We start from the raw sequence: 20,480 nt of genomic DNA on the forward strand, positions 1-20,480 counted from the left end.
TGAAGTAGGACTGATACTAATAGGCTTAAATTAGAAATAAACTGTGGGTGGAGGCCTGGGGAGGAGGGAAACATGCAGGCTGAGGGGTCACCTCCCAGGTTTGAGTTCATGCTCCCAACTCCTCAGCCGTGGGGTGAGGGACAAGGCCATATCTGGGTTTTTCACCTGAGAGATGAGGACCACACCTACTATTTGTGGGGCAGAGTCAGGATGAGGTAATGCGTGCCAACTGCCTGCTGTGGTGCCCACTGGGTGCTCCCGGGGTGACATACACGCAGAGAACCGGGCTCCAGCTCCATCCTGCAGGGTGGGGAAGGGTCTGCAGGAGGCGGTGAGCTCCCAGAGCGTGCCAGCGTCCACCCACTGTGAAGCGCATGGTGCCTGCTGCAGGGTCAGTCTGGAAGAAGGGGCAGCATTCTCCTCTTTGGGTGGCTCGGGCACGGCTTGGTCAGAGCCCCCTGAGGAGGAGAAGCCCTCTTCACCTCCCACAGTTGTCAAGAGCCCACCTGCCCATAGCTGTCCCCCTTTGTACTAGATGTCAGACCCCCCCACCCCTTAGGTCAATGACACTGCTCCAGTGAAAGCCATTTATTTAAAACCTTTATTGATCCTTGAAGGAAAATAATGCAGTGTGACAACGTACAGAACCTGCTGCCTAGACCCACACAGATAGACCTTCTGACTTAGCCAGCCCACGTGGTGCCACTTCTGAGATCAGTCGGGGCTGCTCTTCCTTAGGAAGTGACTTCGGCAAGCATTGTTTTTCCGTGTTGGGTTGGTGACGCCTTTTACTGGGCTCGAGTTTAAATCTCTGCCTGTGTGTGTGTGTCAAAGTGTGACTGCGGGTGCTGGGCTGATGTTTTCTATTTATTTAGTTTTGGTGTCAGCCTTTCACTCTCCGGGCCCCTCCATTTGGGAATAACAGGGCTATTTATTGATACAGAGGAGAGGTGTTCAGATCATGTTGTTAAGATGCGGAGCTCAAAATAAACACGGCATCTGTATTTGGAGATCCACATCCTTCCTCAAAGGAAGGCTCAAGAGTGAATTTGTACGGAGCACGGAGCGAGGGGCGCGGCTGTTTTCAGCGACTGCTCTCCCGCCACTTTAGGTGGTGTGGATGTTCCCTGGACGCACACTGCCTATGGACAGCCAGGAGCAGGACGACTGCAGCCGCCAGTGCCGCTTCATGCTGCCTGTCCCCGGGCGAGTCAGAGGGAATGACAGTCCCCTAACTCTTGAAGGAAAAAAACCAACCAAGCTGTGGCATGAACAACACCCCACCGCCACCCGTCAGGGGGTTCCAATGAGCATGGCGAGCCACGTCAGGCCTTGGGGGAAGCATAGAGGTAATAAATACAAGTGACAAATATTTACAATAGAAGCAACCAAGGGGACATCAGTAGGCAGACCCAGAGACGTTCGCACACCACCGTGGCAGGGGGTATTTGGTTAGCTCCTGAGTGCTGGAAAGAAATGCCAGCCTGCTGTGGTGGCCGTGGCACACCGTCACCATGGTTTACGCCTGTTCTCATGGCGGAGCGACATTCAGTGCCTCCTCCCTCCCTTCGAGGGTTGAGCTGGATTAAATGCACCAACCCTCTGCGCTCTGCACCCCGGGTCTTCTGGGTGCTTCTCCCAGCAGGTCACCCCACCCCCACCCCCAAATGATTTCTGTACCACGTGGACCTTGCGAGATTGGGTTTGGGGCCTATAAAGACCAGCTGTGTTTGGAGCAAAGATATTCCCTAGAATAAATAAATCACTGACATGTAGGTAAATTGAGCTCATCTCTGGCCTCCGATGACTGCGAGGGAGACTGAGCTAGTGGAGAGATCAGGGGAGATGCAGACCCTCTGGGCCACTCCCTAGAACAGAGATCAACAAACTGAGCCAAGTCCAGCTGGGGGCCTGTTCAACAAAACCTTACTGGAACAGGGCCAAGCCCACTGGTCTCTGTCTGGGCTGCTTCCAGCTCTCACCGCAGGGTTGACCAGCTGCAGAGAGACAGCTCGGCCGACAAGCTGAAAAGACTGTATTTCCTCTCTGACCCTTTACACAAAAGGTCTGCTGACCCCTGCTTTGGAAAGACCCAGGAAACCTGGCCAGGGCTTCCAAACTGGCTCCTATTTGAGTACGGCTGTGAGAGGGTTGGGCTTTAACTTGACAGCCTGTTGGGGAGAAATGCCTATCAAAGAGATGAGCTGAAAACTGCAAGAACCCCCCCCCCCCCGCCCCCCATGGACTTCCCTCCTGGCACAATCCTTCCCTTCCCTTCCTCAGTGAGTCCATTTCTCCTCTCTGCCCTCTGTCCGCTTGACTCCCCTCCTCATCGCTCACTTTCCAAATAACATCTGCCCTGTGGAGGTTTCCAGCCTCACCTCCACTCATGCTAAAGGTTAGCCGCCTTTTTTTTTTTTTTTTTGGTAGCAGGGATTGAACCCAGGGGTATTTAACCGCTGAGCCACATCCCCAGCCCTTTTTATTTTTTATTTTGAGAAGGGTCTTGCTAGGTTGCTCACAGTCTTGCTAAGTTGCTGAGGCTGGCTTCAAACATGTGATCCTCCTGTCTCAGCCTCCTGAGCTGCTGGGATTGCAGGTGGGCACCACTGGTGGGCCTCTCGATGGGTGGCCTCAGCAATCTCCTTCTCTTCTCCCCTTTTTTCCCCTCCAGCATGGGGAAGCCAGGTTTCCTGCTCGGCCTCGCAGGGTGGTGGGTATAGGGCTTGCTGGGACCTGGCGATGGGTCAAGGTGAGCTGCCTGATGGCCTCCCTGTGTGCGTTTCCCTCCAGGTATGAGGTCTGTCCCAGGTGAATGTGAGCCCAGGCCAGGCACAGTGCTGTTGGGCTGTTGGATTCTTTTAAAAATTGCACTTTAAAAAATTGGGCCCCAAAGGGTGGGCCGAGGCTGTTTTTCCTCCCACTTTGAGCTGGTTTTAATGAACCAGTTGCTTTGTTTGAAAGGCATTTATTTAGACAACAGATATATAGATGTAACTGGATAAATAAAAAAAGTGAAATCGAGATTGGAAGCAGTGGTTAAAGTATAAACACACAGGGGTCACTCCCTCGGACTGTGTCCCCCGGGCAGAACAATGGCTCAGAAATCACACATGGAAATGACTCTGCCCTCGCTCCCTCAAGCAGCTCTGAACCAAGAGGCCCCATGCAGGAAACTGAATTCGGGTTCCGCAGAGCACTGTGCGGCTCCTGTGCACTAGCCCCTGTGCCTCCGGGGACATCCTCTCTCCCCTCTGGCCCCGCCTTGCCCTCCCACAGTGCCAGAGGCTGCAGGGTCTAGCCCCCGTGCTTGGCCCAGCGCAGGTGGGTATTCACCTCCCCCAGAGCAGGGTACACGGCAGCCCACCACTCACTGGCCCACGATGGGAAGAAGACAGAGATACAAGGAGGTCGCGGGATGCCCTTGAGCACATGCAGGTGCCCAGCTCACCAGGCCCGCTGAGACCCCGCTGCCCCAGGAGCCTCCATCTCACCTGTTCACACACCGTCATGAAGTCCACAATCCCACAAAATCCTGCGTGTGACATCCCCCCTCTTTAATGGCAAATGTTTTGGAATGTCCATAGATAAGAAAATGGACGGCGTGGAGGAAAGATTTCATGGCTGGTCTTTGATTTCACCTCCGGATGTCAGAGTACTCAGACTGTTCGTCCTCCCACTCGCTGCTTCCAGAAGGTCCCTGGGTCCCCTGGCTCCCCGCTCGGCCCCGGGCCTGGGCATGTGGGTGGCTCCTGCTGCCTCGATCGCCCCTGGAGCCTCTGACAGCCTCCCTGCTGCTGGGCTCTGAGAAGTGCAGGCTGGCTTCCCCGCGGTGGATCCTGGAGAGCCTGGCTCTGTCCCCTTGGAGCTGGTGCTCAGGGGATGCCGTGGGGGGCCTCTGGATGGCTGAGGTGCAGAAACTCAGGATGGAGCACAGCCCTCCCAAGTTCTGTTCACACTGGGCCTGGACACTGTGGGTGACAGCCTCCTTCACCTCCTCCCCGCAGGTAAGCAGCAGGTTCACCAGGTCCACGTAGGGTCTGGAGGTGGAGAGCAGAGAGAGACACTGAGGATGGACGGAGTCCCAAAGAGGCTCTGAGAGCTGTGATCAGGTCAGGAAAGGGGAGGGGCCAGTACTGGAGGCCCTTCCTGGAACCACTTGGAGCCCCTCTATGGAGCACCAGCCTCTGGGTCTTTCCTGGGCAGCCCTGTGGACCAGGCTCCATGCAGGCAAGGACTCTCACCCCTGAGTCGCTGTGGAGAGGGAGCCCAAGCAGGACAAAGGGCAGCGACAATGGCAGGTGCTTGGGATAAAAGCTGAGGGCCCAGGCACTGGAATAAAGGCAGACTGCAGGAGGGGGGCTGATGACTGATGCCAGAACCTGGGGTCAGTGCAACAGCCTTGGGCAAGCGGGGAGGGCCTCAGTCAGCAGAGGAGGAGCCACGAAGTTCAGGGTTCAGAGAGGGGCTCTGATGGCTTCCAAGAGCCCCAGCATTGTGGCGACAATGAGGCCAACTGCTTTGCACCAGGGACCTTCCTCTAGGGCCCCCTCCCGAAGGTCCTCCCCACACCTGTCTGCTGCTGGCTTAGGCTCATGAGGAAGGGTGTTCTCAGGGGTTACTGGGTGCACTGCCCTCTGCACCAGGAAGACTGTGGACTGGGTGGTGGGGCTTGGGGAAGACACCTGCCTGCAGCATCATTTCCCATGCAGCTGTCCCTCTGCGTCACAGGTGTAGGGGTGTGTGTATGTGATCTGACCATCCTCATTCTTTCTGTCTGGGCTTCCCCAGGATTGGGGTGAGGGCCAGTGGTCAGGCCTCCTGGTTTGGAAGGAGCCACAGCCTGTTGCTTGGCTCACTCTGGATGCCCTTCAGGGAGACTGCTCCCCCAGGGCTGAGGGTGCATGCAGACGGCGGGGCAGGCCTGCCTTGACGTGCATGGGCCCAGCTGCTCAGCCTGTCCTGCTCTCGCTGGCCTCTCAGAACTCCCCAGGTGGGGTGGCTATGGAATGCTTCATCGGGGTGAACCCCTTCCTTCCTTCCTGGTGCTGGGGATTGAACCCAGGGCCTCATGTATGCCTGGCAAGGGCTCCACCATGCGGTAGGCCCACAGCCCACTGACCAACATTTTTTTTTTAATATTTATTTTTTAGTTGTAGTTGAACACAATACCTTTGTTTTATTTATTTACTTTTTATGGGGTGCTAAGGATTGAACCCAGGGCCTTGCCCACGCTAGGAGAGTGTTCTACTGCTGAGCCACAACCCCAGCCCCACTGACCAACATTTTGAAGTAGCCCTTAGCTAGCCAAGGTCCTGGATGCATCTGATCATGAGCATCACAGCCTCGGATGTCTCCTTGACCAGGGAAGTTACTGGGAACATGGGGTGGTTATAACAAGCCTGGCCTGGAGGGCTGTGGAAGAGCCTGTGATCTTTCTGTGCAACGCACTGTGGCTGTCTTAAGACGTGTGCGGTGTTGACTGCTGCTTGATTAATTAGTCCTCCAGTTGTGATTAGGTAAACTGTCCTCGATTTGTGGATATCGACTGATAAGAGGGAGAAGGTGGCTAAGAGGGCAGGAAGGCCTCGGGCCGGCTGATAGCAGAGAGGAGTGTTCTGGCTGGTGGAGTTCAAGTTGCCTTCTATGTTCTCCTGGATGCCGTTGGCATCATCTGTGCCTGGCTGCTGGGCACTTCCAGTGCCAGTGCCAGCAAGACACTGCCTCCTTGGCTACCTCATGGAAGGCCTGCATGCGGCAGAAAGCGCTCAATGCATGTTTGACTCCTCTGCCTTGAAAAGTGGCTCTGGTTCCTCAAGTTCACTAAGTATCTCTGCTAAAGCAGCCACAGGGTCCTAGCACCTGTCACCCTGGGCCCAGGTGCACATAGCAGGGGCTGTGTCTGTCTTTGGGGTTTAGGTGGATTCCCTCCCTCAGGCTTCTTTGCCCCAAGCTGGGGGAGGCTGTCTTGGGAATGTGCAGCCTGCCCCGGCCTCCCTCCCTGGTGTGCTCTATCTGCCAGAGACTTGCCTGCAGAACCCCAAGGAGGACATGGACCCCAGGAGGCAGGTCTAGCCCGCGCTCTCCTCAGCCCTTGGCTCTCTCCCGGGAGGCTGTGGCCGCGCGGAGGGGTGTGTGTGCTGAAGTGAGTTCATCTAAGCCTTTGGAGCTGGCACAGTGCCTTCTCAGGCTGTAGGACAAGCCGTGTCTAATGACAAAGCCCAGCTCTCTTGACTGGGTGTCAGCAAGGCTAACAGTCTAAAAAAAATACTTGGAGGGGGATGTGCCGGGAGGCTCTGAACCATCACTGGCTGCCAGCACCCAGTGACAGGCTGTGTGCAGGCCAGAGCAGGCTGCCCGCAGCTAGGGGGAGGCAGATGACCAGGAGAAAGATGGGCGGGAGGAGGAGGCAGGGAGCAGAGGGCCCTGGGAGTTGGAAATGGCTGCTCTAACTGCAATGTGCTTGTTTTGGGATCAATAGGGCTGGGGCGAGGAGGAGTGCTGAGAATTCTAGGGTGACTGTATGTCCTCGCTAATCAAATACAGTTCTCATTCTCATTTGTGACCAATGCACACAATTTGTAAGGGCCTTCTTGAATCAGTTAAGATGGCAAAAAAAATAAAAAGCTAAAAATCTCAGGCAATTGAGCTTGCTGTGTAGCGAGGCACTGTGCAGCTGGGCTTCATGAGGGCTACTGATGGGGGCTTTGGGGGAGCTGGTATTTGGAGGGACTCACTGCCCAGAGGGGCTGGCCTAGCCAGAAGCAAGAGGACCTGTGTGTGACCACATAGCCACTCCTGATCAGAGCAGGCCTTCTGCTTTTCTAGAGCAGGCCAAATGGGCAAAGGCCTGAGGGGTAACACGTGCCAGGTCGCCATGAGGAGACACTAGACAGCCACTGAGCTCCTTCCGTTTCAGGGGGACAGCATGCAAAACCCTCAAAACTTCACTCCCCCAAAGAAGACACTCAACAACACATTGTAGACTTATAAACCTGCACCCCGGGCCCATAGTCAACAAGCTGTCTCATGGGTGACAGTGGGGGATGGGCTGGGGCAAATGGACTTATGGAGTTTCTCAGCCATGGGGCGTGCATCTTTTTCAGGGTACCTGGAGGGAAAGGGGTTTCACAGAGCTCACTGAGTGAGACAGGGGGATTGGTTTGAGAAAAGCAAAGAACTGTACTATATTTGGTGACCATGAGGCCTCTGCAGGTATAGTGAGGAGAGGACAGGCCAGGAACAAGGAGGTTGGGTTCTGACAGCTGGCTAGTTCCTGACAACTGGCTTCAGGTACCTATGCCCTCTGCATCTGTTGACACAACCAGCCACGAAGCAAAAATATTTGGAAAACAAAATGTATCTGTACTGAACTTGTGCGGACTATTTTTTTCCCCTAGACATTATCTCCTGACCAATACAGGCCAACAACAATTTCCGTAGCATTTACGTTACATTCGGTATTATAAGTCCTCTAGAGATGATTAATGCATACAGGTTGGGATTGAAATGAGAAAACTTGCTCTGTGTGTTTACGAATATGTCAAATGAACCCCACTATTACGTGTAACTGCAATGCACTAGCAATTTTGAAAATTAAAAACTAACAAATAAATAAATGTGTGCAGGTTATATGCAAAAGCTATGTCATTTTATATAAGGGTCTTGAGCACCTATGGCTTTGTGTATCTGAGGAGGACGCTCCAGGCCCTCAGGGATGACTGCACACCACCAATCCCCACATTGAAGAGGAGGACTCAAACCCCGGAGTGAGGTTCAGCCTTCACTATCCTCTTCTATAAAATGGGACAGTAATTTCTATCTTGTAGCATGATTGGGAAAGACAGATGTGTTAATTCACACAAAGACCCTGGCCAAAAACCTGGAACATTAGGAAAAAAGGATGGTTATCATTGTTGTTGATGCTGTTATTACTATTGCTCTCTTAGACGTATTTGGAAGAATGAAACTGTTGTATGAGGTGTTGGTGTGATTCAAGGAAAAGGCAATGTACTCTCGCTTTTGGCCAGAGCTGCCCGCATCCATGCCCCACACACCTTATGATCCAGAGGCTGTTGCAAGATACCTGCAACCTTATAACCAAGTGGGTAGTGACGGCAGAGGGTTGTTGTCCTCCATGACTGAGGTGATACTGGGGGTGAGGGTGGGGTAGCCTGTTTAGTGACATAGCTGGGAGCAGGTCATGGCATGAACTGAGGAACAAGAGTTCATGTACTGACTTGGCACCATGCCACCCTGTGGGAAGAACAAGGGTGCCCTCAAACTGTCAGTGATATGCCCTGGACTGTTAGCTGGTGGCTTCCTTTCTGTTCTGAGGAAGGAGCCATTGGCTCGTCCCTCATATTAGGAACAACTGTGTACCCACTTGCTTTTACGTTTCTGCAAAAATTAGGATCTGAAAGCTGGAACCATTTTTAAAGAATGAGGAGTCTCTGGGCTTATCTGTGAATTGCAAGTCTTCCAAGAAGGACTGTCACATTTTCCTGGTGTGGCATGCCAATACTTAGCAGATCCGTTTTTGATGTTTGTTTTGCATTTTCTCTGGTAGGGGCTTTTCAAAGAAAGGAGAGCCTTGGGGTCAGGGGAAGCACTGCTCTCGGTTAAGCTGCCTGGTCCCCAGACCCAGTTTTGCCTTCACCCCAGTCTTCTCATCTGTAAAAAGCCAGTCAAAGCATCCAAGTCTTGGAGCTGCTGCGAGGGTCAGGTGAGAGGTTCAGACACAGCACTCAGCACAGTGCCGGGTCCAACAGATGTCTCTGCGCTCAGCTGCCCACAAGGACAACCCTGCAGCTATTTGGGATATTCAGAGACTTCCTTGGCTAAGGGGAAGATGAGAATTTCTGATTTTAAACATTTGAGTAACAGTAATATTGTTTCTGGGGCCCAGGATTTGGAAAGTGGTGATGAAAAAAAAATCTCATTTTTTTTTTGAAAGCCAGCAGGACAGGAGCTCCTGGGGGACAGCTTTTGGGAATGCAGCCCCGGACAGCAGGCCCTCAGGCTGGACGCCATCGCGGCCGCCCTCCTGGGCCCTGCGGGCAGTACTCACTCGTGCAGCAGCAGGTCCTTGAAGTGGATCATCTCCACCATCACCCGGATGTTCTCCTGCGCCGCGGCGCACAGCCCGTGCCTGAGGTAGCATTCCCGCTGCAGCTGGGACACCATTTCCTTAATGGCCGGGCACTTCCGGCTTATGCAGCCGAACCTGTGCCGCAGAGCGTGGGCCTTGCACTTCAAGGCATCTTTGATGAACGACTTGCCCTGAGAGCAGAGGGGAGGGGAGAGGAGAGGGCAGAAGGCCAGGCGTTAGCGCCTGCACTGATCTTTCTGGGGCTGTCACACAGGACTTTTAGGACAACAAATCCCAGGCCCTGTCCCAGACTCATGTCCTTTCCCAGGTGACGGGGCATATCGGAGGTACATCCAGAGTGACAGGACACCTCCGGCACCGCGCCAGAAAGGATGTTAGTGTTGTGCACTAACAAATCTGCCTCCTTCCTCCCCAGCTGCGCCTTTCGTTTCCCTTGAACTGGGGCTTCCGCGGCTGTCAGGGCAGCTCAGGGCTGGCGGCTGGGTGGCAGCTTTTCTGGAACACCCGGGGAACTGGGCCATGACTCCTTTGTGGTTCTCAGCAAGGGTTCTTCCCGAGTGGAAGGTGCCCGCTGGCCGCCGAGCTGCACCTTCTTCCATTCCAGGAGCCTCACCAAGATGGAGGCCGCGGGCCTCCCTTCCTGCCTCAGGGCCTCTGGCTCCACTCGGGCCTCCTCTTATCCTTCAAGCAGGAGCGTTCTTTACCCTTCCAAAAAATGACTCTACTCCTTTAAACTGTTAGGATTTTTGCCACTAAAAGGCCGCCTGGCACCCGGCCTGGCAGCATCTGAGCCGAGTGGCCCTCCCCCACGCTCCTGCCTCAAGAGGCCCACATACATCTGGCCTGCAGCTCTCCTCCCTGGCAACCCCATTAGGGCTGCGCTTATCCTAGAAAGGAGCCAGCTGTTGGGGTTGTGGAGGGAGCTCGGCCCTGGCTTCCTTATCAGTGTCCCGGGCAGGGGGCACTTGGGTGCCCACCTAGGATTCCCGGCAGCCTCCTTCCTTACTCTAGAAACAAGCTGTGGTCCTAGAGGCCACCCTGGGTTTTAGACCCGGGAAGCCACTTGAGACACAGTCAATGGTTCAGGTTGGACACGGAAAGCCAGCCAGCACATTTATTTTGGTTCTCTCTTTAGAAGCAACTGAAATGCGTCCAGAGAGCATCTGAGGGCTGAAAACCCACCCTGTGGCCCCTTCTCCTGCAGCTCTCCAGTAGGAGCCAGACGGGACAGAGAGCTTAACTAGTTCTGTGCTGGGAACTGACTGGTGGGGATATCTCTAACTCGAGGACACGAGGACATGCTCCTGTTGGTTGAGGAAAAAAGGGAGATTAATTCACTCCAGGGCCAGAGCGACCTGTTCTGGTCTTCTTCCCTGACATCCTGTGGGATTGCCCTTCCGCACACATCTTTCCTCCGGATTTCCTATTACGCTTCCTAATTCCAGTTAATCCAGAAGGGGGATACGTTATTAGGGAGCCTCGAGTTCAAAGTTGTGCTCTTTCCTCCCTGGTCTGTTTCCCCTGTTGCCAGCTCACATCCTCTGTGGTTAGACTGCGGGCCTGCTGCCTCCCGGCTGGCTCCCAGGCCCAGCCCCTGTCAGGCCCTCCAGGATGTCAGGCTTGCTGACGGCCCATGTGCATGAATCACACCTCCACTGTGGCCTCTTCAGGCGCTGTCACTGTGCCCCAGAGAAATGGGAGAGGAAGTTTATGATACACAGTAACACGGCGTCTCAACAGGGCACCTGGGACCAGGGAGAAAATGAAGTGGGGGGGCCTAGTGCCTCGTGCATAGGAGCACGCGTTTATTTGGGTTGTAGACATTGGAGTCGTAGGTGCTTGTTAGGTCCTTGCCCTGAGTGGCAACTTAGCTTGAACCTGGGACCCCAGAATATCTCAGTTGGGTCAGATCCTAGCCATATTTATTATATAGAACAAGAGAAAAACACAGCGTTTCATTCATGGTTTTGACTTTTCAGGTTGGGAAAAAAGAGCCTGCTACTTAGAAGGAATAAATATCTGTTCTTTTGGAGGCTTTGAGGAGTCCAGTTTGCCTGCCCCTCCCCCACCCCACCTATTGGGTAGAAAAAGCTTTTGGAATGTAATACTGGGGGTCTCTGCCCCTGCCCCTTTAGCCTACTGTCCCTCATGCAATGGCTTTGGGGACTGGGTTCTGGGTGAACAGAAACGATGTGTCCTCTCTTCCAAGGTGTCCATCATTTCCTATGATTCTGGTATGCAGGCTCACTTTGCCTGTGTAGACACAGCTTAAGAGTGTGGAAGGATTCACCTACATAAAGACAGCAGGACATCAGTGCCCTGGGGAGACCCTGGCATCCCGCTCACACCTGGAATGTCTCTTGCAAGCCCTGAAATTAACACCAAGAACAGCTAAGGAAACCTGTTAAGGAGTTAAGGAGTCTGTTAAGGACTTTTCCCAGCAAACATTTCTATCGCACTGTGCTAACCTGAAACATGCTTCACACTCTGTGTGGTCTTTACCTGGGCATCAAATTTTCCAGCGTTGTGCAGAAAAGTCATGCAAATCCCATGTAAGCCCCGAATCTCACAAGAGTTGTTCTCGAAACATTCAAACACGCCACACCCCACATCGCCAGCGTTGACCAAACAGTGTTGGATCTCCGCTAAAATGAAAATTACAAATATATACACAACTCAGCCATGCTGGGGAACATTGACAGGGCAGCTGAAGGAAAAGTCAGTGAGGACCAGAGGAAAATGTAAGGGGGGAAAAAAAGTCAGTGATAACCATATCAGAACTGAAGAGCAGGGAAACCAAATTTCATCACTAATACCACTTACAGAAAATGTGATATTTGTAAATATTTGTAAACATTAGCCAAAAATTATAAAAATCAGAATCAGAAATTAAGTCTGAGTATTCTCCCTGCTCCTTTCCATTTTATTAAAGCATTTGTGGGAACGTGTAGTTTGAGAGCAGAAAACATATTAATATCAGCTTTTTAAACTCACAGACAAAAATAAGATTTTAAGATGAAGGTATTTCATCAATGAAATACCCTTCTCTACTCGGATCTGTAGAAGTTGTAGCTATTAAATCAGTCATTTCCTTCCTAACCCCCAAATGAGAGCGTCCCCAAAGCAGTTTCAATTCAGCTTTATGATTCAACACCTAAAAATCAAAACAAAATTCCTATTAAGGCAGCGCCTCCAAACCATCCGCATTAAAAATACCAAGCTAGGAAAGCCGCGGTTTGATGGCAGGCTCGGGGAATCGAGTCCGACCCTGGCTAGCCTGCCAGAAGGCCACCGTCCACCGTCCGCCCTTAGAGGTTCCTCTTAATTAGGGATCCTGTGTGAGGTATCACTTAATCCTCTGGAATTCCCGTGGCCCCAGCGCTTGCTGCCCTCCTTCGCAGAATGTGTTTCTAATTCGACTGCCCGAAAGGACAGACCCGGGGAGTTAACTGTCAGGCTGCCGCAGGCGGGAAGCCTCTTCCCTCCCTCCCCCTACCCAATTTTCTGATTTAAACCGACCACAAAATTACATCAGAAAAGTATCTTTTGGAAGAAGGGCGGAGTCAGAGCAGACAATCCGCACTCTGATTCCTCTAGCGAATGAGGGGTGTATCTGTGGAGGGTCACCAACTACCTAGAATCAGATTCAGTTCCCAGAGAAAGCGCTGGAGAAGGGGAAGGGTTCCGCGAGGGTCCTGGGGTGTGGAGGGCGCCCTCCCTGGCAAGTGAAGGTGAGAGGCTCCAGGAGGACCCCCGGCGCAAACCGGAAGGAGGGCGCAGGGCAGCGATTCACTCACTTGGGGCGTCCCCTGTGGGTATTCGTGCATTCCTGCTAGGGCGGTGAGCGCACGCTCGCTGCCTCTGCGGCGCTCGCACAGCCCCCCAGAACACAGCGGGATTGGGTGCAGAGTGAAGGAGCTCTAGGCGATTTTCCTTCTCTCCCCGGAGCTGGGAAAAGAGCCAGCCCAGTGTCCCGCACGCCTGGCTCTGCTCTGCTCAGAGCTCGCCGGTGAGCACAGAGCCGGTCGAGCAGAGGCGGCGCACGGTTCGGTCCTGTCACCATTTCTTCTCATGCTGACCTGCCCAGGAACCGAGGACTGCGGCAGCACCACGGAGGTACGCTTTGCGCGACCCCTATCCCTTTCAAAAGCCATGCCCCCGCGGGGAAGTTCGCGATGCAATTCGTCTAGCCAGCAAAGTTCTGGGATATCGGGCATCTTTTGAGGAAGGAGTGAAGCAGTCCTGCCGCGGCTGGCCAGCTGTAAAAGAGAGGTTCTCCCCGATGCAGGGCTTAGCCCGGCTCCGGGGACCCTCGGAGCCTCCCTCCGGCCAGCCGGAATGGAGAAGTACGCTTTGCACTGGACCCGAGACTCGAAGGCTGCCTCTGGCAGCGTCAGGCGCTGCCTCATTTCCCCTCAACCCCGGGGGAGGACAGCAACAAGTCCTGCCCCAGCCATTTCATCACCCTGCTAGCACGTGCAGATTCCGGGCGCTCCGAGCCCGGCGCAGACATAGCTTGGCCTTGCGCTTTCCTTTGCACGTCCCGCGCCACCCCAGGAGTTTGCGCTGCCGGGGGTGGGCGTCTGGTTCTGGGCGAAACGCCCAGGGCGCGCTGCGTGGGTGCACAGGGTTCTCTCCCGCAGCTCGTGGCCGCAAGGGCGCACGCATTTACCTGTGTTCTGCAGAGACAGGCGGCCTTTCTGTTGGGAGCCCCTGTCTTGAGGACCTTCGGGAGGGTAGGTGGCGTCGGTCCCTCGCGCCAGGTCGAAGGTGGCCAACACCAAAGCCAGGGTCACAAACTGACCAAGACGCTCAGCACACATGGTTCTTGGTATAAACCTCCCGCCTGGAGACCTGGGTTCTTTGTGCTCCTCTCCTCCTCCTCTTCCTCCTCCTCCTCCGCAGCTTCCCCTCCTCCTCCCACTCTTCCTCCTCGCTCGCCTTTTCCCTCCTCCTCACGGCCGCGGCTCGGATAGAGGTTACCCAGCGCCCTCCCGTAGCTCTCCGGAGAGCATGTGACCAGGCCGTTTGCAGAGCCGCGAGTGCCCGGCAATGGCAGGGATGGTGCCTCAAATATCCCTGGAAGCTCTGGTGTCACTTGAATGAAGGAGTCGAGCAGGTGTTGTCCCGGCGGTTGGACCAATCCGAGACCCTGGCCCGTTTGACAACACAGCCTGGAGGCGGGGCCTGCGCCCCACTACTACAGGAGGAAGCCGAGCGCCGCTGGGAGCGCCCGACAAAGTTGCAGACCTGGCGGCGGCCAAGCGTTTGCGTGCGTGTGTGCGAGTGTGTGTGTGAGCGCGGCCAGAGATGCGTGCGCGTGTGCGGGTGCTCCGAGGCAATGGCCGAACAGACTTAAAAAAAAATCAAAGTGGAGCCCAGCTCCGGTTGCAGTTAGAGGGTGAGAAGGGACGGTTCGCGCTGGGACCGAGTTACCCGGGTCCCTGACTCGCGTCACAACCTCATCAGGCTGCGAATTTCCTCTTTCCAGTTTGGAATTCAGGAAGGTCCGCAGCCCCGAGGTCTTGAGAGGTTGGAACTGAGATACCTGTGCACAGTGGTCCTGCGGGCAAACTGAACGCCCATGGGAATTCTTAGCGTGAGACGCTTTGCGTTAAAACAAAGTAAAACCAAACATGACTGAAGACCGGAACAGAAAGAAGTACTAAAGTTATTTGCCCTGAGCAACCGCCGCCTCCTCCCGCTTTCTTTTTGGTGGGTCGTGCAACACCTGGAATATCCTGTCTCGTTCCTCCCCCAGTCCAGTCTGGGCTGCAGGGATCCAGGTGACAATCCCGACTTGCATCATTTCCAGGCGGGTGGCCCGGGAGGCCCAGGCAGCCTGAGTCAGCCACCGCGGAGCTTCGCGTGCTGCAGAGGCCCAAGTTTGAAAGACAACTTCAGGCGTCTCCAAACACACACTTCTCTTTCCTAAAGTGGCACTCGCCGCCCCGCTTGGGCTCCCTACTCTCAGTCATCGGATGGAAGTGGTAAAAACAAGCAGAAAAGCAAAATCTGGGGGAAAGTCTCTGCATCACTTCTTTCCTGTCTGGCCCCCCTCCCTAAGCACGGCGGGAATGAGACTGCCCCCAGCTGCTTCTCCCCGCCTGGAGGAAGCCAAGGGAAAGTTGGGCGCCTCTCGGAGCGCCTCTTGCCCCCGCTGTGTGTGTACGTGTGCACGCTCACGTCTCCCTCGCGCCGGGGCCGGGGACAGGAACTGCTCCTGGCCTCGTCAACCCGACGGCTCAGCTCGGGGGTCTACGGGGATGGGGGAGGGTGGGAAGCGAGTGCGGCCACCCAGAGCCACCCAGCACGCACCGGTGTTGGCACGCCCCCGCCCCTCCCCCTAGTCCCCACCCTCCTCTCCGAGAACAGGTGAGCCCGGTACCCGCTCTCCACCCCCACCCCGCCCCGCGCCCCGCCCGCGCCCTGTGCAGTAACGCGCAGGGCAGGTTTCATCACCCACTGCCCGCGGCCACCAGCCCCTGGTCTCCGCGGTGGGGCGCACTGTCTGCCTTATTGGGGCCGCCATGTGACACGCTTGGAGGAGGGGGTACAGAGACGCTGGGGCAGGTCATCCTTAGGCCGCTGCTAGGTTTCTGAAGCTTCTCTTCCCGGCTCCCAGCTGCCCTTGGGCGTGGGGAAGGCGGAGGCTGGGGGCCAGGGTGAGCACCGCTGGCTGCAGCTGTCCCGAGTTGCATCCAGCCGGCCAGAGGGAGGAGAGGAGGTGGTGGGGAAGGGCACCTTCGATGTAGGCCTTCCAGGGGCCGGAGCACCCAGAAACTGCTCATCTGTGAGAGTCCCGGGAAGTGGTCACTTTGAAGGTCTGCAGTGTTGGTGAGAAACAGCCCGCGTCCCGGGTTCCAATGGCAGTTACTTCCTGCAGCCTGAGACCTTTTGTGGAGAGTGGAGGGAGTACCCTGCCCCAGGATTGGCCAACCTCATTCCCACCTTGCCTGAGTTTGAACCCTCAATTTGGCTTCCTTTATTAATTTGTGAAAAAAAAAACCAAAACCCTCCTGTAGACCCCTGGAAACAAAACAAAAAGCCGGGGAATCAGGGCCATTCTGGCCTATTCTGCCTCCAGAAGGCCCTAAATTCCCCGAGTCAAGCTGCCATTTGCTCCTAGCCTTGTTTAAAGGTGTAGCTGGTAGATTTTCTTTCCATGTGGCCTCTTTTGAGCAGTGCTGGCATTTAAAATGCATCTGGTCACCTGTTTTGGGGGACAACAGAAACAGGAGATGCCTGCCACAGGAGTGAGTCACCTTTGCAGCTGTAGATTCCTGGGCACCTGGAGCACCAGCCAGGCCTCCCCTCTGCCTTTCTTAGTTACCGCCTTTCTTCACCATGAGGCTCCAGTCTGCCCTGGAAGGATCCGACATGATTTAAAAATTCACTGCGAGGCTGTTTGCTCCAGATATGCAAAGGGACATCGTGGTCCCCCAACTGTCCTTCTAGAACAAGACAAACACAACGCAGCAGCTAGAATTTGAGGTGTTGTAAGCACAGATCCTAGTTTATCTCTGGACCATTCCAGGGTCAAATTATCCAGACAAGAGGGTCACCAGGGCTGCATGAATTTTAGCAGAATCACTAGGCAGTTTGCTGGGTTACCAGCTTGGGCTGCAGGCCAGGGTAGAACTGGGGCTGAGGGTCACAGACTGTGACTTTGTTGTGACCCCCTCTCTACTGTGGATTCCTTCACCTCCATCTGTCACTCAGGCCTGATTTGGGGGATGGTGGCTGATGAAAATGGTGTGTGTGTGTGTGTGTTGGGGGGAGAATAATCCTGGAAGCTAAAATGAATGGAGAACAGGCCTGTACCACATTCCAAGCCCAAGACGTCAGTGTCCCTCCAGACCCCAAGTCCACCTGAAGGGGAGCTGAGACACCTGGGAGGAGTGAGGGCAGATAGCTGGTGCTCCTGCCATTCAGGGGAGTGTGGCTCTCCTGATCTGTTTAGGGCTACGTGACTGTGTCGAGGCAGGTGTGGCCTGCCTCACGACTTCCAGGGGCTTCTGTGGTTGAGCAGGAGACTCCCATTTTCCTCTGTGTGTCCTCTTCACCAGTCACCTTCAGTCAGTCAGTCCTAAGAAGGAAGGTTTTGGGGAATGGACAAGTCAAGGCAGGGGACTGAGTGTCCATCACAGGTGGGAGGGTCAGTGGAGGATTTGGGTCAGGAATAGGAGTTGCCCAGTGTGTTACTAAGAGGGAGATGGAGCTGGTGAGATGGGCTGGGATGTGTTGTAAGGCTGGGTGGTGCCAAATCAGGGGAGCCCATCATGGCTGACTTTGTTCTCTCATCCTCACAGTTATTTGAGGCTAAAACCGTAGGATGTGCTTTGACTTGACTCCTTTTAGGAATCAGGAAAAGTTCAGGGGCCCGGGGCTTCCTCTGTGGGATACAATGAGAGGAACGGAAAGGAATGAGTTGGAATCTTGAAGTGGGTTGAGGTACCCAGTAGGACAGAAGGTGTCGCTTGGCTGTGAAAGGATGGGAGCTGTTCTTGCTGGCAGAGGCAAGGACTTGTAGGTTGACACACGCTGTCCAGTCCAGGCTTTCTGTGACTTCCAGAACCCTTGGAGAACATGGCTTACAGTGGGGAGCTCCGCCCACCGCTCGCCCCACCCCCTTGGGGCAGGCTGTCTGGGCCGATGGCACCACCTTATGGTCAGAGAGGGAACTGCCTGGCCAAACAGTCAACTCCTACAGGCTCTAAGGCCTGGGGCACTGGTGTTGCTCCCCTAAATTCCATCATCTTTTCCCTACCCAGTGGATTCATATCTTTTCACAATGGCATGCTCTAAATCCCCCTTCAAGGAAATAACCCTTTCAAAATTTTTTATTTCCTTCTTCTTTCTCCTTCCTTTGTGGCCTTACAGGATGAGCCCCAAATCTAACCTCGGCTCCAGTGCATGGAACCTGTAGGAAAATGAAAAAAGTTATAGAAGTGAAACTGAACAGTCAAAATTACAAACTGCTGCAGTCCAGGCCCCAGTACCTCACAAGCTGAGTTCCCTCCCTCAAGGTCTCCATCACGTCTCTTCTTTCATTAAAGCCGATTGTTTCACTAAATAGAAGGCAGGGTAAAGGAGGGCGTGTCTATTATGTTCGGGTTTGCCTGTTAGGACTACTGCAAACGTGCTTTCTACTAATTTTCCCTGTCAAAACTCAGCACAACAATCCGAGTTAAGAAGCCCATTTGGGGGACTGTCCTGGGACCCATCATTCCTAAGATTGTTTTTAAGCCAGGCATGGTGGCACACACCTGTTGTCCCAGCTCCTCCCAAGACTGAGGCTGCAGGGTGACTTGAGCACAGGAGTATGAGGCCAGCCTGAGCAACAGAGTGAGATGCAGTCTCAAAACAAAACACAAGCCAAAAAATATTTTGGAGGAAACTATATTCTGAGTCCCCCAAACAATTAACTCAACAGTGTCAGGGCACAACCTGCTGTGAATTGGGTTTTTCCTACCGGTCATCCATCAGCCCATCAGCCCATAGTCAAACTGTTGATGGGTCATCTAGAAATACGAGAGAGAAAAAGGAATTTAAAAAACCCAACAGAATAGAAACACAGTATCCCTCACAATAAACCCACTTACTGGGAAGAATCCAAGGCAGTAAACCTGCATGTCTGCTTGTGGCCTGAGTTTTTGTTAGTGCCTTGCTCTGCAGCCCGAGTAGTACCCGGGAAACCTCTCTGTTTCCCTTGAGTTGTCATTTTTACCTCTTAATCGAAGGCTGAGAGAGCTCCAGGAGAAAAGGATGGGGCAGGGGGTGCTGTCTCCGAGGAGGGAGCTGGCTGTGCCCAGGTGGACATTGTGGGGCTGGAGCCTGTATGGCTCTCCCCAGGGGTTCACTTGGACAACTGCTGCATTGCAAGTTCCTCCTCCTCCTCCTCCTCCTCCTCCTCCTCCTCCTCCTCCTCCTCCTCCTCCTCCTCTTCTTCTTCTTCTTCTTCTTCTTCTTCTTCTTCTTCTTTGTTTTGGTGTCAAAACCTAGGAACAAATCAGGAAAAGTCTTTCTGGAGAAGTTTCTAATACTCCAGATTTTGAACATGGACAGTAGATGCTCAACTCTATTAATGTGATTAACCCTCAATATGCCCTCAGGGCTCCCTGGACCCTGGACCCAGTTTTAGATTTTCCTGAGCGGTTCTGTTTGTAAGGACTGCTATGACATGGATTTTGTTCATTTTTAGGAGTCTTCCAAAGGGCCCAGAAAATATTTTAAACAATAATAAAATAAAACTCATTCTATCCTGAAGTTGCCACATAGGACCGTTGAGACTGTTTTATAAATACAGGGCTGTATGGACAAAGCATGAGTTTATAGTGATTTTAATTTTCTTACATATTAAAAATGTTTTCCTTCATCATTCTAGGAACTATTTCATTATTATTCATCACTTATTGCCAATTATGGTAAAAATTAATAAGAGACAAGTGGTGAGAAGTGGATTTGCCTGGAAAGATGATATAATGGGGACACACCTCATGGGTACCCTTGTCCCAAGTGTTGCATCATCCCTCAGGAAGGTGAGAAGGGACACGGAGGACACCATCTTTGTAGCCTTCTAATTTTGTTTTTAAACTGGACATGCTTTTTATTATTTTATTTTGCTTTTACTATGCATTTATTAAATTATGATTTAGTTGACAGATAATAATTGGATTTTTTGGGGGGTTTATTATTTTTTCTTTGAATGAGCACAGTCTTGAAATAGAAGTTTTCATTTTCGGCACAAAATGAGAAGAAGCCGACAGAGGGAAATGATGACTGATGGGTGGACGAGGAGATGGGTGCCTAGACGGTGGGCTGTGGGTGGGCTGTGGGTTTGACCGCGATGGTGAGGTTGACTCTATGAGTAAAGTTTCAGGCTGTGAGTCTCCAACACCAGCAATCTAGATGGATCCTGCAAACCGATGGGGCAACAGCGTACTTCTAAGGACAAAAGGGGGCACGATATTCTTCTCCCGTGGTCACTTGGCAGGAACGGTTTTGTCATGCAGTGTTTTGAGACAGGAAAACATTCCGTCTTTCAGTTTCTTTGGTGTTAGTTTACCAAATTTGCTCGGTACCGTTTGAAATGAACAAATGAAGGAGTCAGATCACAAATAAAGATGCAAAGAAATAGGTGTTACAGAAATGAGAGACAAAACTTAATGGCTAATTATTCCATTGGGCGCTTCTGCACGTCGGAATAAAAGCGCTTTGCGGTTACCAGAGGGTGACCATCTTCTCTGGAAAAAAAACATATGAGCTGTTAGAGGTTTCAGAAGTAATGTGTTTTATATTGCCGGTGCAAGAAGATCCAGAAGTGATGATGAATTAGAACTTACCAAGGATTTGCTTGCAATCTGAG

The 20,480-nt window shown here is 53.3% G+C and overlaps 1 protein-coding gene and 1 long non-coding RNA gene across 6 annotated transcripts in view; one reads left to right on the plus strand and one right to left on the minus strand.

Moving 5' to 3' along the window:
• The window catches only part of LOC110598986 (uncharacterized), a 106,114-nt gene that overhangs the window by 16,971 nt on the left and 68,663 nt on the right, over positions 1–20,480 (plus strand). The window lies entirely within an intron of this gene.
• On the minus strand, positions 584–14,378 carry Stc2 (stanniocalcin 2). Its single transcript, XM_005334113.5, has 4 exons — positions 13,785–14,378; positions 11,615–11,757; positions 9,071–9,282; positions 584–4,040 (listed from the first exon to the last, which is right to left on the minus strand). The coding sequence occupies exons 1-4, from the start codon at positions 13,933–13,935 to the stop codon at positions 3,638–3,640; spliced, it is 909 nt and encodes a 302-aa protein (XP_005334170.2). The 5' UTR covers positions 13,936–14,378; the 3' UTR covers positions 584–3,637.

This window comes from Ictidomys tridecemlineatus, chromosome 1 (assembly GCF_052094955.1).
Source record: "Ictidomys tridecemlineatus isolate mIctTri1 chromosome 1, mIctTri1.hap1, whole genome shotgun sequence".
NCBI classification, from domain to species: Eukaryota; Metazoa; Chordata; class Mammalia; order Rodentia; family Sciuridae; genus Ictidomys; species Ictidomys tridecemlineatus.